Source organism: Geotrypetes seraphini, chromosome 11, assembly GCF_902459505.1.
Source record: "Geotrypetes seraphini chromosome 11, aGeoSer1.1, whole genome shotgun sequence".
Taxonomy (NCBI): Eukaryota; Metazoa; Chordata; class Amphibia; order Gymnophiona; family Dermophiidae; genus Geotrypetes; species Geotrypetes seraphini.
Window position 1 is genome coordinate 36,926,420 of NC_047094.1, and position 27,104 is coordinate 36,953,523.

Genomic DNA, 27,104 nt, shown 5'->3' on the forward strand with positions numbered 1-27,104 from the left:
ATGACCCACCCCCTAACTACCTCCATGAAGAGATCCTACATGCCAATCCCATCTTTTCTTAAAATCTGGCACGTTGCTGGCCTCAATTACCTGTTGTGGAAGATTATTCCAGCAATCAACCACCCTTTTGGTGAAGAAATATTTTCTGGTGTCGCCATTAAATTTCCCACCCCTGATTTTCAGCAGATGCCCTCTTGTTGCCATTGTTCCTTTAAGAAAAAAGAGATCTTCTTCCACCTCGATACGGCCCGTGTCATATTTGAACGTCTTGATCGTGTCTCCCCTCTCTCTGCATTCCTCGAGTGAGTATAGCTCCAACTTACCCAATCGTTCCTCATACGGGAGATCTTTGAGTCCTTGATCCTTGAGCAGCGTCGGAGCATTTAGCACTCCAGGTCATGGTAGAAACCTCTACCACAGCTTACTAAAAGGGTGAGGGGGTGTTTGTATTCTATTTCATGAACCATACTTTTAAGGAAAGGAGCCGAGGTGATCACATGTATGACTGGAAGGTTTTAGTCATAATAAATAAAATTAAAACAGTTTTAAACTGAAGAAAGAGGGTATGGGACATTAAACAAAAAATGGAAGTAAAGGGAAAGTAGTTTTCAAAATTTCTGGAAATATGGAGAGAGAGAGAGGGATAGAGAAGAAAGCAGCCTCTATTCTTCCTTCCTAATTGTAATTCCCAAAGATTAAATTTTGTTTTAGTTTTCTGGAATGAATATAAAAATAGACAGTGCAAAAGATTGTACTTCTTTGCAGTCCATGTTACAGCAAGTTAAAATGTTGTTTTAATAATTATAGACAAATAAAATGTTCGGATGCAATTAACATTTAATAATTCACATATTGTACTGTTTGTGTCTTAGGTTTCCACAAATTATTCCACATCAACGGAAGTGGAAGTTCAAATTTTTTGGTTGGGTCTGATTATTTGTCCAATGATCTGGACAGTCTTCCTTTTTAGCACTTTATTCTCCTTGAAGCTGAAATGGCTAGTAAGACATTTTCTGATTACTTTTGGTAGTACTTTAATCAGATGTACATGCATCTTCACCAGTTATAAACACATTTATATCCCTCAGCTCCCTGAGAATATGAAACCAACTGCCTCTTTTACAAAGCCACGCTAGCAGCTGCCGTGCGGCAACAGCCCCGAAGCCCTTTAAATCTCTATGGGCTTCGGGGCCGTTAGCGCAAGGGCAGCTGCTAGCACGGCTTTGTAAAAGAGGCCCCAAGTGTCCAGAAATGACAAATGCAAAACTGAAATAACTTATTGCGGAAATCCCTTTTACCAATGTTCATTAAACCTTTATTAATGCCATGCATTAGTTGCAAAAATTAATATGCAAAGCTTCTTACAATGAAGAAACTATACAATTTACTGTACTCAACTACATTGTAAATAATACTGTATGGATGCACTTCACTCCAATTATTTTGCCTAGTGGACTTCTGCATTGTTTATGTGTAGGGTTTTGCACAGCATTTCCCCATCATTTGAACTGAAATTCCTTCCTGCCTTTTCCTTCCTCAGACTCCAGCCTCCAGTTCTCTCTCCCTCTAGCTCCCAGAAAGACCTCAGTTGTACAGAGCAGGTGCAGAATTCTCCCTGAGTAAATTATTCAGGCGACCCTAAACTGTACCATCCCCCCCAGCTTAATGTAATGTAATGTAATGTAATGTAATTTATTTCTTATATACCGCTACATCCGTTAGGTTCTAAGCGGTTTACAGAAAATATACATTAAGATTAGAAATAAGAAAGGTACTTGGAAAATTCCCTTACTGTCCCGAAGGCTCACAATCTAACTAAAGTACCTGGAGGGTAATAGTGAAGTGAAAAGTAGAGTTAGAGGAAAAATAAAAATAAAATAAACATTTTAAAAAGACAGCATTGATCTAAATACTTTGGAAGGTAGAAGAGAGGAGAGAAAGGAATAGAAGCAGAATGGGTCAGCGTCAGTGATGAAGTGGAGCAAGTAAGTTTAGGAGGAGCGATTGACGTATCCAGAAAGGGCTTCTTCTGGCCGACAGTCCCAGGATGCCTATGTCTCCTCCCCTGCGATGTTCTCCCATCCATGCATTCCCTCCCAGTGTAACTTAACCATGTACTGTTAATTAATTGTAAGGTACTTACCCACCCAGTCCCTATGCCATACCACACAATCTAGCTAATGCAGGAATTAGCTAAGTGTCAAGCTACTTTGTAATTGGCAAAGTGGGCATCTGCAAACAGCATACACTAATGCCCATGTTAACCGCTTAGACACAAGAGACTTTTAATAAGAGGCATTGTTTAACTGAAAATATTCCTCAATTAAAATACCTAAAACTTAGAAGCTCTTTTATTAGTGCAGTATGTTTTGCACTTATTGCACATTAAAAGCAACACTTTAAACATGCAAAGCCATTATGGTACATGCAAGAGGTGTGCCGTGACTCTGCCCTGCATTTAGTACACAGAACATAATTAATGCACAGCCACCATGTTACAAGTCTGGGCTGATGGTGAAGGCATGTAAAACTACAGCTGTGCATTAAGACACAAACATGACAGTTAACCATGGTGGTGCTACCCATTCCTGGTCCTCTCTTCCACCGCCTGAGCACAACCCTGATTCTCCTGATCAGATCATCAGTTCTGCCCCCCCCTAGAAAAGAGGGACCAAGGAAGAATAGGGCTCTGGAGGGCAGGGTTTTGTCAGGGGCAGGGCTTTTGGAGTTGGGTTTGTCACCAGGGAGTCAGGGTAGAGCTCGAAGGGGTGGCTAGCTGAGTACCGTTTCAGCTCGTGACAGCATGCTGCGCTATTGCACTACCAGTAGCACAGCTACATTTACTGCCTCCTCTTGAGGTAACAGTTAAAGTTCTGCTAACTTATCAGCAGTTATGATGTACTGTATACTAGCTGTCGCACCACCATCCACTCGTATCATACCTATCCCTGCTCACTTCTGCATTAGGCAGCTAACACAGCGTTTTTACTCTAAGTTGCTTTTAATGCAGTAGATGGCATGAACTACTACACCGTAATAGAGCCCCTTGGTTTCTTAATGGTTTCATATTGGCAATCCAGTGGAATATTTGTTTGTAGTAGGAGCATAACATGTTAGTGTAAGATAATATCATTATACTTTCATATATGCAGTATACACACACACACAAGGGTGGTTTGAAGTTTGGTTAAAAAAAAAAACCCCACCAATTTAAACACATATTTAAAAAAAACCCACAAACCAGTTATATTTCTCAACGTAGTGTATAACCCTCGTTGGAGACTTAGTCCAGGAAGTTTCCAGTTTTACCATCCTGTTGGAAAAATAGTTTTGTTTTTGTTTTTTAACTTTATTTAGTTTTTAATGCCAACAAAAAGTGCAATACAATTTATATGCAAATAATGATAATCAACCAAGCACTTATAATCAATCAGTATCTATACAAAAGATAAAAATTCCCTCCCCCATCCATCATTACCATCAGGAATAATACCAAAACAAAAGATATAGTTAGATTGTGAGCCTTCGGGACAGTAAGGGAATTTTTAAGTACCTTCTTACTTCTCATTTATAATCTTAATGTATATTTTCTTCAAACCGCTTAGAACCTAACGGATGTAGCGGTATATAAGAAATAAATTACATTACATTACATTACATTACATATACCCCCTTCCGCTCCCACCCCACCTGGATGTGTGGGTGAAAAGGTTTTGTCAAATTAAAAAAAAAAATTAACTTGCTTTTTTTTACCAAACTTTTCAAACCACTCTCATACTTGGGATCTAGCTAGGGATCTGGGTTGGTCACTGGTGGAAACAGGATACTGGGCTTGATGGACCTGCAATCTGTCCCAGTATGGCAATTCTTATGTGTGTATTTCTAGTGCAATAGGTATGTCATTCTGGATGGACAGGTAATAGCCCCATGCTTGCAGCCGTTCAAAAGGAATCCTTTAAGCTTTTGAATCCATCCTCCTTCACTAGAGAGCTCTGCTGCCCCCTTCAGCTTTTCTTTCTGAGCTGGAAGGAGTCTTTCTGATCTGCTCTGTATATTTCTTTTATTTTTTTCTGTCTTTTCTGTGAAGTTTTTAAGGCTTTTGGTGCTCAGAACTCACCTCATCAAGGATTCAGCTCTGCCTGCTTGGAAAAGCAGCCAATCCCTCCGTGGTACTTGTTGGTCTGGCTTTTCAGGAGCTCGGGATCTGTTCCCCTTGTTGCATTGCTTGCCTACTGCATTGCAGGAGCTTGAATGCAGTCTGTCACATCCGTAGGATGCTCAGTGGGGCTCTGCAGGGTGCCAGCTGCATTTCACCTCCCCTCTTTTGTGTACATGGGTCCACGGGGGTTCTAGGCTCAGTTAAACACTGGTCTGACTGTCAGCCCGAAGACTCAGCGTTGGAGGAGCGGTCCAGTTGAGGCAGTGATTTCTTCTCCCGGATCTAGCTACTTTAGGAGCTGGGCAGGCTGCAGCGCAGTTCCAGCACCGGTCACAATGAGTAAGGCTGTTACACCTATGAGGAAAATTGGGGTTTGGAGGAGATCTTTAAAACATTGTTTTTCTGGTTTCTTCCCCTTCTCTTAGGTTATTCCACCCCCAAAGTCACTGATTTTTTTTTTTTAATTAAGGCATTTTGGTGGCATTTTTTTATACACCAAAATGCTGTTGCAGTGGCCATCATGGATTTCCCGATTTTTAAATTTTTTTAAAGTGCTCCAGAACCTTCAAGTCTCCTTGTTTGCCCTCAAAACTGGCAGGAATGGAATCCTAAGGCTCCTGTACCCCTAATTCTTACCAGGTAACCATTCAGACTCTTTGCCACCTTTCCTAATTAAAAAATACTTTTTCATCTTTGGACCTTTCATTCAAAGTTTGATAGCAAAAAGCCTCTCCATTGGCACCATATCAAGGCTCTGGAAGTTAGCTTGCATTAGACCGATCATGAAGCAACCCTCGGCTAGTCCTGACAAATGCTTTAATTATCACCCAATAGCCAATATCCCATTTCTAGCAAAACTAACTGAAAAGATTGTTTTCAATCAACTGATACCTTTCCTGGAGCAAACTAATGCTATGCACCCAAATCAAACCAGCTTCAGGCCACACCACTCCACCGAGCTCTCACATCTAGGATTAATTACTACTATAAGTACTATTACTACTATAGGGAAAAATGCTGGAGCACCTGATTGTAAACCACTTAGGCTATAAGTGGTATATAAATACTAAAAATAAATAAATAAAACTATAAGGAACTACCTGGATCAAAGAAAATCAGTCCTTCTGATTTCATTGGACTTAACAGCAGCGTTTGATACGATTGATCATTCAAGTCTCCTAAACCGACTCGAATTTCTAGGCATCTCAGGGATTGCTCTGGAATGGTTTAATTCATATTTTTTTCAAAAGGCAATACACTTCTCCTTCCATATTTACGGTTTCAGCAATCGTAGTTTCGACTATTCGCAATTTTTAGCAAGGTGGCTCCTCACCCCAAATTACATTATCCATGAATAAAGTACTGTACAGTACCAATAAAAATTTTGGTGCTTACTAGTTTCAGAGAAAATCGCTTCTGGCTGAGTTGTTTCGCTGCACTACGGAGCTGGAGACTAGGGTGGCAACAGTGGAGGAGGTGACCACATCAATCTCATTGGATCTTGAGGAACTTCATACACAATTACGTTCTCAAGCTGCAAAGTTAGAGGATCTCATAAATCGATCGCGTTGAGACAATATCAGGTTTGTGGGCCTCCCGGAATCAGTTGCCCACTCCCGCCTAATCTCTGAGTTGGAATGCTGATTGCAGGTGGAGTTACATTTGCCAGAGGGTTTGGGCCCCATTAAATTGGAGCACGCACATCAACTGTGCCGGCGGGAGGAAAGTCGCCGCAGCCTCGGGTGGTGATTGCCAAAGTTCATAATTATCTCCACAAGGCTAAAAGGGAGTCGCTTAATTTGAAGGAGAATCGGTGCGTCTCTTGTTATTCATGATTTCATTATATTAACGGTGGTTGGATAACAAACTTTCCTTTAATGTACAAATTAGCTCAGTAATACAGAAATGTTTCTTTAAACTTAAGATGATCCAGTCTCTCTCATCACTACTGGACTCTAAGGGCTTCTTTTACTAAGGTGTGTTAGGGCCTTAACGTACGGAATACCCGCGCACACTAGACTTAACGCTAGCATTGAGCTGGTGTTATTCTAGAAGCATACCGCACGATTTAGCATGCAGTAATTTTGTGCGTGCGCTAAAAACGCTAGCGCACCTTAGTAAAAGGAGCCCTAAATCTTTTAATATTTTCATTCATTCACTAGTCATTTCCAATTTAAACTACTGCAAGTCTCTCTACCAGGGAATCACACAAAAAGAGATCAGGAGACTCCAAATTATCCAAAACACAGTCATAAAAATAATCTTTAATGCTAAGAAATTTGACCATGTTACCCCTTTTCTAAAAAAAAAAGGCCCACTGGTTGTCCATTTCCCATAAAATTATGTTTAAAATTCTTTTTCTTGCATTCAAAGTACAATCTAATCATTCCCCCTCATTTATTGATAGTTTTGATCCCATACAAAACCTTAAGATCACTTTGATCATCAGAGCAACATTCTTACAATCCACCCGTTCTACAGCTATTCTTTTTAAAAAAAATTTTTAGAATTTGAATGATGTAAATTACTTTGGAATTTAAAGCAGTATATCAAGCCATAATAAAACTTGAAACTAGATAGGTGTGTCATTTTGGAGCCCCACCCTGTTAGTTTTCTCCTGTGCCTGCCTACTGTATCAATCAGAAAATTCAAGTCCAAACTGAAATTTGGATGTTTGTCAGACATTTGCGGGTATGAAGAATAATCTATTCTATTGGAGTATTATTTGAGCTCCATAAATATTTCTGCTTGGCATGATTATTTCGCTGTTTTGATTGTTCATTGGCAATGTTTGTTATATTTTCAGAGCAGAACAGAGTTGTAGTTGTAAGTTTCCCCGTACCCCTCCTTCACATGTGTTGCTATAGGGGGCTATTACCTGCTTTGGTATAAACTGAAAGGGACAGCAGAGCCCTCTAGTGAAAGAGGAAGGAATCAAAAGCTGGAGTGGAATCCTTCTGCATGGCTTGCAAGCATGGGGATATATTACATGTCTGTCCAGAATGACACCCATCTACTAGAAAAGATTTAGCAAGTAAGAAACTAAACTCTTTAATTTTTATTTATTTTTTTACCTTATCTAGATTTCTTGAATCCTTTTTTCTTATACGGTAGTTGTGGGTTAGATTGGTTGAGTATTAATTTTTTTATTTTGTTTTATTATTTGGAGTTTTTTTTTTTTAGTGTTTATATCATAACATGTTATCTGTTCAAGATTTATGGTTGGAAATATAATTGGAATAAAAAAATATACCCCCATCTTTTACAAAGCCACGCAAGGTTTTTAGCAGCAGCTGGCACACTGAATGCTCTGCGCTGCTCCGATGCTCATAGAGTTCCTATGAGCGTCGGAGCAGTGCAGAGCATTCAGTGTGTGTCAGCCAGCACTAAAAACCTCTTGCGCGGTTTTGTAAAAGGGTTGGGGTTAGTAAAAAAAGGAAATAAGTTTATTCTATATTGATACTGAAACATCAGTTTCCTTGTTCTTAGGCTCTTGTGATAGCTGGAATCTCTCTTCAAACTGCTAACCTTTATGGTTATATCCATTGTAAGCTTGAAGGGCAAAAAAGTATCAGCAGAAAAGCTTCAAGACTTTTATCCCAACAGTTGTTTCAGAGGGTAAGTTTTAATGCTGGTTGTACAAATGACACTGACAAATATCTTTACTATGAAAATAAGTCTTTTTCCTACATTAATATACTGTATTTAGTTCCAATGTACACAATTGTTTCCCATGTATTCACCTTTATAGGACCCCTGAAGACTTTTTGATGAAACGCAGACCGTGTTGGTCCTGTATCCCTAGCGGACTAGGTCCTTTAAGGCTTTTATGTGAATTACCTATTTTTATGTGGATGATTTTGGTGTACCTTTGGAACTTTGACTCTTTCAAATAAAGTCCATTTAGGAACATCGTCACTCCTTAGAGTTTTTTTTAAATTTTTCCTGTATCTTTACCTGCAAGTTTTTTGCAGAAGACATTCCTCAAATGTTTTAGCTTCACCTCCTTGACTCACTGGGCAATACCCCCTCTCCTGAGTTTATTCTTCTGCTAGTGAGTTGAGAAGATATCTTTTCATCTGATCTGCTTTTTAGTGTGTTGTTTTTTTTTTTTACCAAATTCTGAGGCTTCCTTGTGCTACAGAGGTCCCCAGCAGTTCTGAAGCAGATTTGCCTGGGAGAAGAGACAGATTCTAGGATCAGAAGTCTGTAGATGGGAGTTCCACCCTTTTCCAGGGAACCTTCCTAGCCAACCAGCTTTAATACTTGACACAGCTCAGGGTTCACTCCCCTGGGAGTTTGCTTGCCCCTGATCCGTTAGGCACTCGAGTGCAGGCTGAAATTACCCCCATTTCGGCCTGGGAGACTTTGTGGGTGCTGGCTGCATATCCCCCGTGATGAGGCATGTAGAGCTAGTGGGGTAGAAAGTTTCAGTCTCTTAGAGACTGTTTAAAAGGAAGCCTAAAGAGACAAGCCCCTGGAGCTCCCTGCACTCTTGTCAGAGGCAAAACTCTTCTCCATTTTTCAGCTGCAGTGAGAACTGAAGTAGACAAAGTGCATGGCAGAACTGTGAGTATGCTTTATTATTGTCTATGGGAGACATCAAGGTGATATAGAGTTGGAAGTTTTAACTGTTTCTGGGACCTCCTTGAGGGTCCCCCACCTCCAAAATCAGGTTTTGGGAATTTTTGAGTCCTTCATTTAGTAACCCTGTGCTGATTTTTGGTGCCAAAATGCTGCTGCAGTGGCCATCTTGGATGTCCTGATTTTAAAGCCTTTATTTGCCTCAAAACATCTTTTTACTTAATAATGGTTGGGATGGACTTCTCAGGCTGTTTGACCCCTGTATCATGCCAGTTTTGTGCTGGTTGGCCATCAAGAACCACCCATGTGCCACGTGCTGTGGTGCACATTAAGGGGGGGGGAGCCATGGGCTTAACCTCTCCTTGTACTTCAAAAGCTCAGTTGCAGAAAACAGGAGTTGCAGCAGGGTCGTACAGTCTTGTTAGAGCCCCTTAAACACTTTTTGTCATCAGCAAAGTGAATTTGCATAGACGCCACTGACCCTGAGAGGACGCAGGAGGTATACCGACAGAGGTCCCTGGAGGAGCCAGGTCAGGTGTTTGATCCCAATTTTGTGACTTTGATGTATGCAGCAAATAAGACATAAAAATTGTCATCTGTACCATCTGTGTGGCAGCCGGTAAGTGCTAAGAGGGGTTTGCCTCTACAAAGCAAGGTTCCGTTGCGGACAGTAGGGCTGCAAGAATTGGAGGTCCAGTCAGATAAGGACTGGGATGATTAGGGATTGGATACAATTCCACTGCTCTCCAAGAATACTGCCTTCTTAGTGGATTCTGGTTCTCAGTTTGGGGCAGACAGCCAGGAGTCTGTGACAGCCGCAGACCAGGGAGAGGATCTGCTGGTGCATAGACATTTCAAATCAGCAGATTTGACCGAGGTCATTATGGTATCTCTGCAAGAGCTGGATTTAGAGTCTCCACAGGCTTCTTCCGCCCAGCTTTCACTGTTAAGCAGTACCAAATCACAGTGTACGTGCATCCCTTCACATCCAGAGATTACCAGAATGATAATGGAGCATTGGGAAATGCCAGAGGGCCCTCTACCAGAGGCCAGGGCAATGAAGAAATTATATCCCATGGCTTCTGAATTTCAGCAACTGTTTACACCGTCTAAGGTGGATTCACTGGTGACACAGATTACTAAGTGAATGAGTGATCCTAAAGGATACACAGGATCGCAGAGTAGACTTGGTCCTCAAAAGACAATTCGAGGCATTGGCTTTAGGCCTTAAAGCTGCAGTTTTTTTGTGGCACGAGCCATACTATGCCAGACTCCGATCATGGAAAAGGCAGTTTGTTCCCCTGTGCTGCTAGCCAGGGTGGATTGTGTGGCTGATGCTATTTATACATGCTTAGAGTTGAGTAAAATGTCAGATTATACCATCTCCCCCTCAGAATGCTATGGATCAGATAGTGGATGAGAGATTCGGCATCTAAAGCTACCCTGAGCAGACTTCAAGGGTCAGCTGCTCTTTGGGAAAGGATTGGACAATCTGATGACATGTTATGGTTCATTGTTCCAAGTCCATACCAGACAGTAAACAGGGAGTTCCAGTCATGGTTTCTTTCATGGTAAAGAAGACCACGCTATGGGTCTGCAGGGTCCTTGTCCCAAAGGTCCTTTCAAGGATCTAAATAGAGCTTTGGAGGCTACAGAAGAGCTCAAACATCCAGCTCACACTTAGCAGCCTCTTTAAAATAAAAAAAATCCCAATGATGCCAGGTCTGCCCCTGAGCTTCCCTCTCATAGGGAGGAGACTTTCAGAGTTCTGGGAGACATGGACACAGATTTCTTCAGAAAAATGGGTGCTAGACATCATTTGCAAGGACTACAAGCTTGAATTCTGTCAGGCCCTCAGGGAGATCTTTCTGGACTTTCCAGCAGAACAAACGGAGAAGGCTACTCAGATCAGAACAATCACAGAAAAATAGGAAAATATTCTTCTGTCATCAAATATAAAAATGTAAACTCTTGCACTAAATTATATGTGAATGAAGAACTAAACATGTAACCAAATCAACTGAGAGGATTTTTTCCAACAGTTTTGCTAACCTTCATTCAAGCTAATTTTAGAATAAATATTCACTGGTCCTCAGCGGGCCACCATGCACTCGAATGCTCTCATTGTGAATGGCTTTACGCTCCCACTCGTCATAGGAACCAGCCCGACTTTGATTTTTGCATTGAAAATATAGTGATACTTAAATATATGCTAAAAGTACTTAGCTTCAAGTGAAGTAGTGTAGGGAGAATGTATTCTTAACTTCTTAACATGTTTCGCCCGTTAGCGTTGATGGGCTTTATCAAGATTGCTACTCCCTAAAATATAAAACACGAAACCTAAGTTTCCACATTATCATATACCTACTCAACTTACAGTGCAGCTAAGCTAAATTAAATGAAAGCTTTCCCCAATATAACCCCTCTCACCTTTCAATAACTTTCAACCGCCATTGCATACATGTGAAGTGGCGGGTCGGCTCATAATCGCTCATTTTATAGACTCACACACCCGACGTCAACTCCCCAACCAATCAGGGGAGAAGGCGTCAGACGCTAGAGGCCACTTGCTAATCAAAAGGATATATCTGTCAAACGTAAAAGTAACTAACAATTCTTGTATATTGATACAATTACATAAATGTAAGAATTCTGGACAACGGATGTTAAGAATACATTCTCCCTACACTACTTCACTTGAAGCTAAGTACTTTTAGCATATATTTAAGTATCACTATATTTTCAATGCAAAAATCAAAGTCGGGCTGGTTCCTATGACGAGTGGGAGCGTAAAGCCATTCACAATGAGAGCATTCGAGTGCATGGTGGCCCGCTGAGGACCAGTGAATATTTATTCTAAAATTAGCTTGAATGAAGGTTAGCAAAACTGTTGGAAAAAATCCTCTCAGTTGATTTGGGATCAAATATAAAAAGACATTATGCTAAAAATTTAGCAGCATTTTATTAAATAAACCTTCAATACCTGCACTTTATTGTAGAAAATAACACAAATTAACATACTTTGCCAGTAGCTAAACATGCACACTTTGGTGTAGTCATCTACCACTGGCATTCCAAACACTCAAGCATTCAATGTGTTCTCGAGATAGTCAAGATAAAGCCTATGATGCTGCTCAACTCACTACAAGGCCTCACACTGCCTATATATACTGTGTATAGGCTTAACATTCAGGTGTAAGTTTTAGCACCTAAGTGCAGCAGATGGGTGGTGAGAACTCCACCCATGCTTTACATGTTTATGCCTCCATTGCAAATACAATATAAGTTAAGCAGAATAACACTTAGGTGTGCATGTTGGCATATGCACATACTGTTATGTTAGTATTCTAAACATTTACATGCATACTACGCATTTTTTTTTTTTTTTACATACACGACAGCTCAGTCCAGAACTTGGGAATTATCTCTATTTACCAGCAGGATGAGACAGAGTATGAACTGAGCTCTGTACATAAAAGGTTACTGATCTCCAGTGGATGGTAGAAGCTCTCCTGTCCTAGTTTTTTTAGGTTCAGTTGGGCTGAGAGGGAAGACTCTAATCTACTCTTTTTTTCACCCAATTTTTTTTTTTTTTTAAAACAACCTTCAATTTAGTATCTCCCCTGTTAAATATGTAACCAGAGGCATAGAGTGACGGAGTGACCTTAAAACATATTTGCTCAAGTTGAAAGGTTTTTTTTCACCTGTAAGCAAGAGGATGAAATGCCAGTGGTCTGAACTGTCTATTATGGAATGCTTCAAAATCAATTAATCTAGAGGAAAATGCTCCTTTTATATTGTATATTTGTTGACCGATATACAAGAGGTCAAAGTAGAAAATACAGTAGTTACCTAGTTAAGAGACATTTTGGCATTTTCTCTAGAGAAGTAGAAAGACAACTAAATACCAGTGTTCTGAACTAATCATTATAATGTTTGAAAAATTACTATTATTTTATTAATACCCCCAAATCAACTGGATTAATTTTGGTGTTACCTTCTTCCTAGACAGAACACAAACAAGCAAACAAAAAGACAACCAAAGTGGGAGACTGCTGAAAGAAGAAATGCTGCCTATCATACATGCTGGAAGAGACGCAGCATCCAAACAATATTTAAAGTTATTTAATCAAAGCATGAGATTACAAAGATCAAAATTCCCCCTCCCCTCAAAAAAATGTATTCACCAGTCCTTCTAAAATGGCACAATCCCATATGTAATCAGTGCCTTATGTTATTTTGTTTTAAATCCATAACTTATATTTCACTAATGTAAAGATTTTTATAAATAAAAAATTTGCATTGTTCAGTGCTTCAGTTAGTTTTTGAGTACATTACAATCTGGTGCTAAGACAGAATTTCAGGGTTGCACTCATTGTTCTCTCTAAGGTGTGACAATGTCCTCCACCCATATTCTTTACTAAGAGTAGTATATGAATATTGTAAATTCAGTCAAAAAGAACTGGTCTGCTGGGATTCCTACACTGTGCTTCCCCTTGTAACAGAAACTACACTATTGCTGCACCACTCCTATTGATAGGAATACTAATGGAGGACAGTTGCTCACCTTAAAGAGAACATCGGTTTCACTGCGCTTCGTTGTCAGAAGTTAAGCTGTTTGTGCAAATTTCTAGCGCAGTACTGCTGTTACATGTATTTACTTCCAGTATGGGCTACGATGATGCCAGACTTGGCCTTACAATATCTACTGCAGTCTTGGTTTCCCATTATATGATTGCTGGAAGGGATACTGCAAAGGAGGGTTAAATCAACATGCCACTCTGCTAGATCAGCATCAACCCAATAGCTTCCTGTTTTGTCAAGCCTATATCATTTTTGGGGGTCTTGGCAGTGCTGGAACAAAGGATGGGCTCTAGCTTTGAGGGCTATGTTATATACTATGCACAGTCAGTCAGATCAGCTGACCTCCAGGGAAGATGGGGACACAGAAGTTGTTGGGTGCTCTCATAGGAGTTTCCATGATGATGGGCACTGGTTGAGTGTTCCTTGCACAGTGCAGGTAAGGGAGATCATGAATGTGTGCTACAGGTAATGGTTATATGTAGGGAGTCCAGTGAAATTACTGCAGGAATGACTTGTTGGCACTAGGCTGCCTCAGGAAGATTCTTTTGCCCCTTCCTTAACACCAATCTGGTACCAGCTATATTACCTCTGACTAAGTATGCCTTGGTATCTCTGCACCACTTTTGCTCTTTTTAGTAATATGACTGTTTGCTTCTCTCAAAGGATTCAGGTAATAGAAAGTCAGCTGGCCACTCCCAGCAATTAGAAGAGATTACTGTTAAGGGTTAACAGCAAAATGCAATCGTCCTTGGTAAAGAACGAGCTTGTACATAGAAAATTAAGATAATACCAACATTCTAAATTATGAATACTGAATTTTCTTCAAACCTTCAATAGATCATCTAGAGATGTTTCATAAATCTCTTAAGGAAAATTTAGGAATGCCCAAGACATGTTTTCTTTACAGAAACTTTATTAGCTGCTGGTAAGGAGCAGGGACTTGTCTGGAAATCTTGAGAGGATAGGGGAAGAGATTAGAAAATAGCTTCTGAACTTCTTCAGGACAATGATTCAATTTTGAGATTATATTTTCTACATCAGTTCACAATTTTTATGAAAGCTAGAGTTCAAATATTCCCTGATGTATATAAAAAGACACAGTTCCTGGTCAAAGACAAAGAAGTCCTCTTACTTGGTGCTATATATTCTTGCGATTTTGTTGTAAGATTAAATTTCAGAATGATTCCTATATTGTTGAGCCCTCTTAATTACATTTTTACTTATGTTGTGGAGGAGTTAGATCCCAAGAAGTTCCCAATGGTTAAGTCCTATTTGCCTATTTCAAATTAGAGGCAATGATTACTTTTTTTTTTTTTTTTTGTTACTTTATCTTTGAGTCCATCTCTCTAAGTTTGTTTTTGGCCATTTTTTTTTTTTTTTTTTTTGCTGCTGTTATTTGGAATGCATTATCCTGTTAATTTTTTAATGATTGTAGTTATATTTCATAGCATCTAATTTGGGTAAATTAAGCATTCTCCTTACTTATGAAAAGTTTATCTTAATGTTTTTTTTAATAACATAAAAAGTATTTTTACTCTAAGTCAGGGGTGTCCAATGTCGGTCCTCGTCGGGTTTTCTGGATTTCCCCAATGAATATGCATGAGATCTATTTGCATGCACTGCTTTCAATGCATATTCATTGAGGAAATCCTGAAAACCCGACTGGATTGCGGCCCTCGAGGACCGACATTGGACACCCCTGCAAGTACTACAGGGTTATATGAATATGCGTTTATGCCCTACCCTCCCAACTTATAAAGCACTCATATCTGTTGCTATTCCTTTTTACTCCCATACCTCGAGACTCTTATATTTCCTCACCTAAGTAACATGTATAAGCCTTTGTCCTATGTCGATCTTAATTAGATTTTAAGCTCTTTCAAGTAGGGACTGTCGCTTGCATGTTTGTTGTACAGCGCTATATGCATCTGGTAGCACTTTATAAATATTAGTAGTAATAAAACTGAAAACCATAGCCATTCTCAGAAGAAATAGATTAGAATACACTTCTCCCTCCATATTCGCGGTTTCAGCAATTGTGGTTGTGATTATTCATGGTTTTTAGTGTGCTGGCTCCTCCCCCCAAATGATGTCAGCTATCATAGAGAAATTGTTGATTCCAAATGTTTACAGAGAAAATCGCTGATTCCCAGCACTTTCTTCACCGTGTTTTGCTTCTCCTTCAGGAACAGGCCAGGACTCCCACCATGTTATTCGCGGTTTCACCATATTCACAATGGTTTTTAATAGAAAACAGTGAACAACATATGAAAAAGTTATTTGCGGTTTTTCTGTATTTGCGGTTCTGTTAATCCCCTATCACAGCGAATATGGAGGGAGAAGTGTAGTACATTTGTATCAAGTTTCATTCTTATGAATGACACCGTTTTAGACTGGTGTCTTATAGCATGGACTCTACAGAAGATCAGTAGCTTCATTATGCATTTATGCCTTCGTGGTAAAGATGCATATCACAATACTCCTGAATTCCTGCATGAGTGAAAAATAAATTATGTATTAGAAAATACACCTAAAACAAAGCTCTTTGTTATACAATAAACATGAAGGAGAATTTATAAAAGCCTACTGTTACAATAGGGTCACAGAGCACCACATGCTCCATATTTTAGTCTGCTTTGTGCCCATCACTGCCCAGCTGCAGAGATTGGCCCAGGTCTTATACAGAAAAATACAAAGCTTGTTAATGTTCTTTGATAATATGATTTAGCAGCTCTAAAATTATCCTCAATCCCCCTTATTTTATGATTGTGTGCCTAAATTTGGCAACCTTTTTAGCATTGTCCTCAATATGCTCATATTTTTAGACTGTGTGATACAGAAGTACTGATTAACAGGGGCTTATTCCTTATCCCTGCAGGTATACAGAAAATGAATAATTTTGGGACTTGTTGAGGACACATAGCAGTCACATCACTGTATAATCTTTTACAATGCCACTCTTCTCTGTTAAATGCTGTCTAGTACAAAGTGCATCATAAGTTGTTCATATCTAAAAATTGTTACTTATGAAAGTTCAATATAATTGCCTGTGTATGTCACCAGATCATATTTCACACATATACAACTAATCTTTTAATAGTTATTCTTTATGAGCACATCTTTTTATTATGTGGCCGTCCCATGTAAGTCAGTTTTCTTATTGCATGATTTTATAAAAGTGTTGTTTATTATTTTAATTACATAATTATTTGATTAATTATTCATGATTATAATGACGACTGTGTTTTTACTTGTATGTTTGATTTTTTGTGTGTGTTATAGCCATTACCCTTGACACAGCCTGTAGGAGAAACATGGCCACATTGGGTCACTGACATTTGGGGCAAGCTAAACTCCCCAGAGGTCTGAACCCCAAGCTGTTTATGATATTAGTGCAGGCCAGCTAGGTAGGTTCCCTAGAAGAAGGGTTGTCCCCCTAGCTATAGACCCCATCTTTCCAGCCCTCCGGGCAGAGCACTGGCTACCGATCAACTAACGCTGTACATTCAATGCCTTGGTAATAGCACATAAAAGAATCTACGCCACCACCCCAGCCTACATAGGATCCAAGCTAATCCTGTACACCTCCACCTGCCTCCTCCACTCTGAAACACCTATGCATCCCCCCAGGAAGGTCCCTCCTGTCAGAAACCACCCACAAGCGCTCCTACAGCCACTTCATCCCCCATCTCTGGAACCAACTCCCCCCGCAAATCAGACTACAGAACTCTTTGATGATCTTCCGGAAAGCAGTAAAGACCCTCCTCTTCAACTGAAATTCCAACTGCAGTCATCCCTTGACCCCCTTATATTCCCCCCTCCTTTCTGCACCCTCTTCACTTTTCCTGACCTGTACTTAAGTTGCTGTTTAGTCTTTGTACTGTCCAAATGTATTCCACTGTGAATGTTTGCTTGTAACCCGTTCTGAGCTACTGGGAGGACAGGATAGAAATCGAATTAAATAAATAAAATAAATAAATGATGACAAGGCACCAATTCATAACTACTAATGTGTCTTGTACTTACTTTGGATTATTTTCCTGTAAGATGTGGCTGCAAGGGAGTCAGGCACTTCAGACAAAAATGACTTTCCTTTGTCACAACTTTTTCCTTAAAATAAAATGAAAAGCTATAAATTAAAAATGCCATAATAATAGACGGGCAAAGACAACATTGTACAGGGACTACAAATTTGAAAATTGTAACTGTGACCCTTTCCAAACATCCCTAAGGTTCAATTCAGAATTAAACCTGATTTGCCAAAAGAACTGTGTGTTGCTCGATTTAAAATAACTTATTTAAATATGTTTCTTTCAGAGTTGCTTACAAATAGTGTGCATTTGCACTATTTGTCACAGAGCCCACGGCAAACAAATGAGCCCTGCTGCAAGTATGCATCACCTATAAATCATATGGGAGTTCATTTACTAGCAATACAATTTTAAGAACACTTCATTTCATTAGGATTTATAAGCCACTTTGTTTTTGTTTTTTTTTGCTAAACTCATAGTGGTTTACAATCAAACCAGTACAATGAACAATTTTAACTTTCTATTTTGTTTGGTTTTATTTAATCAGAGCTACTAAATGCATGTTGAAATAGCCATGTTGAAAAGTTTACAGTGAATAGGTTTCTGTGGGGTAATCTGTACCCTCTAAGCCAGAGACATGCTTGATCAAATAGGGAGCTCTATTGTGATGATCTGGCAAACTATACGAGGGCCAATCGATAAAGTCATGAGACTGCCTCTGTTCAGTATTTTGGTGATGGAAGTTTTCTTCAGATGACGTGACAAAGGCCACAACTGCAGGACTAAAAGTGATGTCGCAAACTAATCTACTGCATGTCTTCAAATTATTTTTGAAACACTGCAAAATGTGAATTGAATGTGAAGGATGCTACTTTGGAGTCATTCGATTCTGAAGCGAAAGTACGATCGTGTTTCTCCTTTATTGAGAAAATCTCACTGGCTTCCAGCCCACTTCAGGATTCAATTTAAATTTGCATGCATTATCTTTAGTTCCCTTATATTGGAACCCCTTCAGATCTTGCCATTTGAGAAATACACAGAGATATAAATTATCTTTCCCTTCTTTTAAGGGTATTAAATCTATAGGAATGCTTAGTCAATCTTTTGCCTTCAAGCTAGAAGAGATGTGGAATGGACTTCCTGACTCCATTAAACTGATAGGCCAGCTTCAACAATTTCGTAAAGCCCTGAAAACTCTGCTCTTTACATAAAACTTAAATGGCTTAACTATAGTATCAAAGAATTGACGATAATCCAGTTGTTTTTTTTTCTTTTATGCTCTTTCTTATGTACTCTGGTCTTAATTACACGTGAACCGAGTCGAGCTCTGTTGGGAGATGACTCAGGTTTTCAAGTTTCAAGTTTATTAAAAGTTTGTTGTACACGCAATATCAAATACTTCTATGTGTATGACAATTTAAAATTGGGAGACAAAATAAAATAATTTGTATACATAAACATACAATGTATGTATACAAGTAGTTAGCGATACAAAAGGGAAGAGGGGTGAACTACAATCTTTAAGGAAACTAAAAGTACATTTAAGGAAAAACAACATCAGGAGGGTAATGAAGAATGTTTTAAAAATATGGCTAAGCCTAAAAAGAGGATGGGGAGGTTGTGACCTATACATAAGGTCTGGTTAAAATTAGGTATTTGAACCTGGGATTAATGATAGATGAATTATCCTATCTATGACTCAAATGCATCTTTGTACAGGTAGCATTTTAATGTGCTTTTAAATTTTTCTAATGAGGTTTCTCCACGTAGATAGATTGGTAAATTGTTCCAAAGCTGGGGTGCTGTGACTGAAAAAATTGTAGCTCTTCTGGTACCTATTATTTTTAGAGAAGGGATAGTCAGCAAATGCTGTTCCATTGATCTAAGTGTCCTGGCTGGAGAATATGGTATTAAAAAATGATCTAGAAATATTGGTGCATTGGTTTGTTGGATTTTGAAGGTTATCAGTGCAATTTTATAGATTATTCTGTGCGAAATTGGTAACCAGTGTGCTTTTTGTAGAAGAGGTGTGACATGATCATATTTTTTTGGAGTTAGTAATAATTTTTATTGCTGTGTTTTGTATAATTTGTAGCCTTCTTATTTCTTTCTGAGTTATGCCATGATACGATGTATTGCAGTAATCCAGCCTAGAAATAACCAAAGAATGAATTAGAATGTTAAGAGCATCTGGTTTTAAGGCTTTGGATAAAGATCTAATAGAAACAGTTTTTAACTACGAAACTAATCTGATCATGAAAAGAAAGTTCTTGGTCTAATAATACTCCTAATATTTTCGTCGTTGTTACTTTTTGTAATGGAAAATTATCTAAGAGTATTTGTGATGAGAATGTAAGATCCTTTTTCCATGGTATATAAATTGAAGACTAGATTACTTTTCAAATCAGCTCTCATATTTCTAACAGAGAAGTAAAGTGGCTACTATTAATGCCTAGCGATAAGTAAATTAAGGACAAGCAGCAGCTTTCTTATCTAAACATACAAAGTATCAGTAGAAAATGGGATTTGCACCAATATTCCAGCAGTACTCCTTAAGTTGTTTTTTTTAAACTTTATTTATTTTTTATTATAAACAGATAAAGATCACAAAACTCTACTTTTCAAAAAGATTTATCCAGATATCTTAACCCAACCCTTCCCCCTCCTCCTAGATAAATTCTCCCCCAAAACCTCCACTTAAATAATCTCTTCCTCCCCAAAACACCAACCAAGTATTCAGATCCCTGAAATGTAACGTAATCTTATTTGTACTCTAACTGTAATCTATTTGTTATATCACACAGTAACGTATAGTCAATTTAATATCCAATTTGCAAGTTCTTCCGGAATTAATCCAGCTACCTCTCCTCCCTTGTAACCAAAAAAAAAAAAAAACCCCAAACTGTTGTAACTTCACTGGAAATGTCCAGTTAGCTCTTTTGTAATCTGCCTTGAACTGCAAGGTATAGGTGGAATAGAAGTCTGTAATGTAATGTAATGTAATGTAATGTAATGTAATGAACCAGGCAATAACTGACATACTGTATTCATTCAGTACAAAACAGAATAAAAGAAAATAGAAGCAATACCCTAATCCCAAAACTATCTTCTAGAACTCAAGCCCTCCCAAACCCTCACCCCAGGTCCTATGTAGGAAAAGGTACTAAAGCCGACCAGCTCCCCATCCTCACTACAGGATAGTCAAACTGTCCATTAATCAGGGAGACCTCATTACTCTTGCCACCAATTCTGAAAAGGTTTTGAGAAAGGTCATCAATTTAGTCACCAAATGTGGCATTGATGGTAGACACAGTTGTTTCCAGGCTGAAGCCAAGGCCATGTGTTCTTCTGTGACTATGTGGGCTAACTGCTCCTTAGCCCATTGCTCTGGGGGGCCCACAGTGCTTGGGCTCCATTTCATCTGTTTGCGCAATAGGATCTTCAAGATCTCAGAATTTTTGGGCCTAAGGGCACTGGCACTGGCACCAAATATGCAAATAGGTTCTTTGCTCTCCACACAATTGCTAGCATAGCCTATCCCCTGAACCATAATTATGTTGTAATCTTACAGGTGTGCAATACCACATATACAAAATTTTATAACCATTTTTCACTATGGAGCTCGCAACACAAACCTTTCAGTAAGTATTCTACACCAGGCTTTCTGCTCATAATGCCTTCCCATGACTTACTCCCAACTCCACTATATATTGGACTGGGGGAGAACCCTAACTGAGCAAGGCCCTATACGAGTTATACTCCTGTCTTAGCTTTAATTAAAAGATCACTTAGGAGTAACATAAGGAAATATTTTTTCCCAGAAAGGATAGTGGACACCTGGAACACTCTTCCAGGAGAGGTAGTAAAGTCAAATTGGTGAGTGACTTAAAAAATACGTAGGATAGACATGGGAGATGCCTAATTAGAAAGAGCAAGGAAACATAACATGGCTGTTGAGGTGTTTATGTTGGGTAAGAGTAGTAGGAACTAAACTGGATGCCAAACAGAGTGCTAGGGTCTGTGCCCCACAAATAGCAAAAGACCGAAGAAGATTTAGCAACTCAAGTGTTTAAACTCACTTTTTGTCATGTGCTGTTGGGGGAGTGGAACACATCTTGACTGATCAGTTGAATCCTAATCAGCAATATTTGGGGATGATCCATGGTTGTAACAGAGACTCCCTCATGTTTGGCTGCCTATATAGGTTGGCATGGTGGAGACTCGACAACCAGTGTTTATGCATGGGTGGCAGGCACTGCTCTGGCCACGTTGTTGAGCAGACTGGATAGACAGCAGATAAAAACCCAGTCATTTACTGCGTTTGTCTCCTCCACTTAAAAGCTAGAAATATCTTTGTTTAGGAGGATTACCTTTGGTTTAGTCAGATCATCATTTTTTGAACATGAATGCATAAGTTTTGTGAGGGGTGGTTTGGGGGGAGGGGAAGAGGGGAAAGGAGGCAAACACAAAAAAGTTGCTTCTAGTGAACCAGCAATAAGTCATATAAGCTGCTAAGTAGCTACCATATCAAACTTGGAATTTGACATCATAATCATGCTTGGGAATTACGTCAGGGCAGCAGCAGGAGGAATGCACTGAAAATATTCCCTTCAGAGAGTAATTACAAATAAATAATTAATCCTTGCCAGCTCTAGGCAAAATTCAAATTAATGTGTTTAAAAATCAGTATTTTTTTGAATTGCAATATGGATTACATAATTGACAAGCATTAAGACTAGATATAGTGTATATATATATATATAATAAAAGCACTATATATTACTATGCATGAAATACTACGTATTACACTGTAAGGATTGGTTATCCTATAAATGCTGTGCTTTACTGAAGGACACATGTTGCTGGGTGAAATCATTAACAGATCTTTGCACTGTTATGAAAACCAGAAGACTTTCCAGCCAATCAAACCTTTTTGTAAGTGGGAACTGTTGTTTCTCCTTACCTATCTGGGGATCAAGAGGCACTTTACCCAGGAGAGTAATATTTAAATCTTGACACATTTTCTCTGCACCACCAGTTGTTGGAGGGAAGATCTGAGATTCAGTCTAAAAAAGGAAAACAATATTAACACCAAGGTAAACATAAGAATTGCCGCTGCTGGGTCAAAGACCAGTGCCCTATCTGAGTCTAGCCTTACCTGCATACATTCTGGTTCAGCAGGAACTTATCTAACCTTTTGTTGAATCCCTGGAGGGTGTTTTCCCCTATAACAGCCTCTGGAAGAGCATTCCAGATTTCTACCACTCTCTGGGTGAAGAAGAACTTCCTTACGGAATCTATCTCCTTTTAACTTTAGAGAGTGCCCTCCACCTTGGAGAAGGTGAACAATCTCTCTTTCTCTACTAAGTCTATTCCCTTCAATATCTTGAATGTTTTGATCATGTCCCCTATCAGTCTCTTTTTTTCAAGGGAGAAGAGGCCCAGTTTCCCTAGCCTCTCAGTGTATAAAGCTTGTTCCTGCCCGCTACACCTCTGGACCGCCAGGGATTCCAGCGGCAGAGGTGGTACGATGGACAGGGCAGGGAGGGGGGACAAGGTGGGGAGCCTGGGAGAGAAGGATTGGGGCTGTGTACAGTGCCTGGGTGCAGAGCCTGACAGAGGGAGGGAAGGGGGCTGGGTACAGTGCCTGGCAGGGCACTTGAATATTAAGCCGCCCGACTTATATTCAAATCAACCATTTTTCCTCCTTTTTTGGGGGGAAAAATGGAGGTCTCAACTTATCATCATGCTTTACACTGGAAATGATGGGTAGTAGTAGGTCTAATATTGCTCCTTCCCTCATATGTTTTCATCACCGTTTGTCTAAGCAGAGTCCCTTGAAGGGCATTCATGATCTCTCTCAGCAACATCACATCTCCCTTCAAACCTACATTCTGGATATCATGGCTGTACAGTTCCCCTAAGTTAAAAGATCCGCAGACCCTACCAGTGTGGATGAAGAGCCAACCCTGCTTTGCCCATGAATTTCAGTTGTTTTAATATTTTTGATAGAGCAACTCCTCCCCCATTTTCTGCCAGATTATAGCCTGGTATGGACTAATAGCCCACTCATGGGACTCCATGAACCACATCTCTGTAACAGCAACCATATTCAATTTCCACCATTTAGGGTTACAAATCGGCAACATTACTGCTTAGATTCTGATCTGTTCCAGCTGTTTTTGATTTGTATAGCTTTGTGCCTGCTATACCCTTCTACTTTGTAGCTGATGAGTGAATTACAGGCAGGCCCCGGGTTAAGAGTTACATCTTTAAAGCTGTTCTTAAGTCAGATTTGTATGTAACTCAGAACTTGCAGATTTTAAGATTCTTTCTGCTTACCTCTGCTCCCAGCTGACAAAAGGGCCAACTGTCCCAGTGTTCCCTCTAAGATATAGCATGCATAATCACACACTGTTCTTAATGTGGCCATGCATCATTCCTGAATCTGATGCAGGAGAAGTGTAGGAGCCTATGCCACTGGAAATACTGTTCAGTGAAATCAAATGAAGCTGCAACTGCGTTCTTAAGTACGAGTCGTACTTAAGTCAGATGTCTGTAACTCGGGGATTGCCTGTACACGATTTCTTTTGTCATTCCCCCACTCTGGTCATGCTTTTGCTATCTCCAATCCATCTCTAGTTTAAACACCTGGCAACATATCTTAATTTCTCTCTTAGGATTCTCTTCCCTGCCACAGAGAGTTATAAGTCACCCTTACAATACAATTTTTTGTAATTTTGTTTGATATTGCTCCAGCTGCTTCTCTCTCTGTAAAATATTCTTGCTTATACCAAGTTTTGTGCTACACATTGAAGCGGGTTCTATGACATAGAGGCTCATTTTCAAAGCACTTAGGGCTCCTTTTACAAAGGCGCGCTAGCGGTTTTAGTGCACGCTATCCGCTACCACCTCCTTTTAAGCAGGCGGTAGTTTTTCAGCTAGTGCGCACTAATCTTGTGCGTGCACTAAAAACGCTAGCGCACCTTAGTAAAAGGAGCCTTTAGACACACAAGGTACCATAGAAACCTATGGTACTTCATAATTTTATACACACACACAGGGGAAAGATATGGTTCATTACAGACACTATTCAGTCCATTTTCACTCGATTACTACTCTTTCTGTGCCATGAATAAGCAAATATTTTAACTACATAAACTCTTACCTTACATTTTGGGCATATAAAACCACTCATATTTTCTACAACACCTATGATGGGCAGCTTGACTTTATGACAGAAGTTAATCTCTTTCCTGACATCTTGAAGCGATACTTCCTACAAACATAAGATAGTGCAATTATTTCAGTCAAAACAGAAAAAGGCTTATTTCTAATGTAAGAGCCTGATTTACTAAATTGTTTCCCTCTAGAATTACAAGTCTTTTAGAATAATTTATAGTTAAAAAGGGGGGGGATAGACAGACCGTTCTATAAGTTTATACCAAATAGACTGGAAGTCAATACATTTTCTTTTAAGAAGAGTTTGTTAAAAAGAATACTGTTCTATGCTGGATTTAGTTCCCGAGCCTGGTTTCTGCTTCTCATGCTGGCCAAGTATGCATGTTATAAAAGACTCCCAGCCATTCAAATACAGTGACACCCACTGACCAGATACAAACTTGACACCACATTGAACTATATGACAATGCTCACGTGTTACACTAACGAAACTGGTAAGGCAATGCATTAATTATTTGTCATGCTAATATTCGCTCTTAGTCATTGTACTGTTTTCCCCTCTTCTGCCCACACTTTACCTGAGGGGTGGTGATTACCACTGCACCATCTATCTGTGCAGCTCTGAGATACTGTACAATAGAGAGATGTTCATCTGAAGTGCCTGGAGGTGTGTCGATAATAAGGTAATCAAGTTCGCCCCAGTCCACATCCCGCAGAAACTGTTTGATCATGCCTAAATAAAATAAATAAAAATTGCCCAGGAATTGCTTTCTTTAAAACATGCTGAAATGGCACAGTCTTTCCAGATTCATCCATGCCCATAGGTACAATGAAGCAAAGCTGGACTGGGTCCTAATGACCTGCAGCCATTTTTTACCCTTGTATAGGGGGATAAGGAAAGTCATGGGATCCACACAAAAACAATGAATTCTAAATGGGAGAACAGCAGATCTCTAAAAGTGAGGAAGATGACATGGTCAGGCAGACTAGAAAGGCCATATGATCTTTTATCTAATTTTAATTACTATCGTCAACTGCATTGGCTTCCGGTTGAAGCATGGATTAAATTTAAGTTTGGCATTAACAGGTCTACTCCCAGAGTATCTTATGGAATCTTTCATTATTACAAACTCTAAACATTCTAGGAAATCTCATTCATTATTCTTGTTTCCTTCTGCAAAGGGATATTTATTTATTTATTCAATTTTTTTAGCCCGTCCTCCCAAAGGAGCCCAGAACGGGTTATAAAGTGCATCCATAATAATCCAGACAGAACAGAGATGACATAATTTACATAAATTACAATATAGACATGACAATAAAACATATGCACTAAGTAGCATCTGGTGATATTAGGTGGCGTAGGTGTGTTGAATGAGTAACCTTTCTGGGTGAATGACTACGGCGCTGGGTTAGTAAAGAGGAAGGTTTTCACGGCCTTCCTGAAGTTCCAGAGTCCATCTAGTGATCTGACAGATGGGGGTTGGTGTGCCAAAATTTGGGTATGAAATGCAAGTAGGAGCATTTGCGGGCTGTTTCAGTTTTGAGGGAGCGTCTACTTTCCTTTCAGGCAGCTTCATGGATTAGAGATCTAACTCACATATTCACATTTTCAAATTCGTATCAACAGTTTCGGCGTGCTCTAAAGACGCATCTCTTTACAGAATCTTTTGGAAGTTAGATATTGGTCATTCATCTCGCTGGAGCTTAAAAATTGTTAATTCATTTGTATTGCTAATTTCTGTGAACCGCATAGAACTTAATGGTATTTGCGGTATACAAGTGAGCTTTTGTTGTTACTTACAATATACAGTACAGGGAAAAAAATAAATACTACATAGAGATGTTAAACCAACAAAGAAATCTTTTAAGTCCACATCTAGAGATTCCTTAATTTTTCTGTTTCTAAGGCTGCATTAATTATCTCTTAGGTTGATGTACTTATCTGCAAAGCTATTTGGCAGAACTGGATATTCTATGAAACAAGCATAAAATACCCTTAGATGTGCAAAAATGATGAAAATTTGATATTTTTCCTTCAAAAAAGACCCCTTTTGCCAAACAACTGTATATCTCCCCTTTGCAAATCATATACTTTTTTGAATGTTTATTAAAGGAAAGGCAGTACTATATATCAAAACAACTATTTTCATAAAATTCTGCATTACTGAACTACTGTAATGCAATATCACACACACACACACACCTCAAAATAGAATTCAGCAAAAATCAGCATGTGAAAATGTGTTTGCAAGCTGATTTTTTTTTTTTTTTGGGGGGGGGGGGAGAAAAGGCCATGTTGCAAGTTTCTCATGCAAGTTATTAAGGTTTTCATATGCATTTGAAGCAAACCTGGTCTTTTTTCAATCCAATCCAATCCTTGGTCTTATATACCGATTCATCCTTTACAAAAAGGGCTAACAAGATTTCCTAAATTCAGCTAGAGAATGAGATGATTCTATTCCAAAATTATCTTGGAACAGAAGAATCAACCAGAGATTATTGAAATAGATGAACAAAAGTTAGCAAAGGAATCATGGCTCATTTACATCTGGATGGAATTT

The 27,104-nt window shown here is 39.2% G+C and overlaps 2 protein-coding genes across 2 annotated transcripts in view; one reads left to right on the plus strand and one right to left on the minus strand.

Moving 5' to 3' along the window:
- TVP23A (trans-golgi network vesicle protein 23 homolog A) overlaps positions 1–13,052 on the plus strand; it is a 50,805-nt gene extending 37,753 nt beyond the window's left edge. The window contains exons 5-7 of the mRNA XM_033963143.1: positions 873–1,001; positions 7,649–7,777; positions 12,752–13,052. Coding sequence (XP_033819034.1) covers positions 873–1,001; positions 7,649–7,777; positions 12,752–12,802 — 309 coding nt within the window. The 3' untranslated portion in view covers positions 12,803–13,052. The remainder of the gene's footprint in view (positions 1–872; positions 1,002–7,648; positions 7,778–12,751) is intronic.
- Positions 13,053–14,663: 1,611 nt separating this feature from the next.
- The window catches only part of NUBP1 (nucleotide binding protein 1), a 45,338-nt gene continuing 32,897 nt past the window's right edge, over positions 14,664–27,104 (minus strand). The window contains exons 8-12 of the mRNA XM_033963142.1: positions 25,119–25,273; positions 24,527–24,637; positions 22,322–22,424; positions 17,354–17,437; positions 14,664–15,817 (exon numbers count right to left, since the gene is read on the minus strand). Of these exons, the coding sequence (XP_033819033.1) occupies positions 15,765–15,817; positions 17,354–17,437; positions 22,322–22,424; positions 24,527–24,637; positions 25,119–25,273 (506 nt within the window). The 3' untranslated portion in view covers positions 14,664–15,764. The remainder of the gene's footprint in view (positions 15,818–17,353; positions 17,438–22,321; positions 22,425–24,526; positions 24,638–25,118; positions 25,274–27,104) is intronic.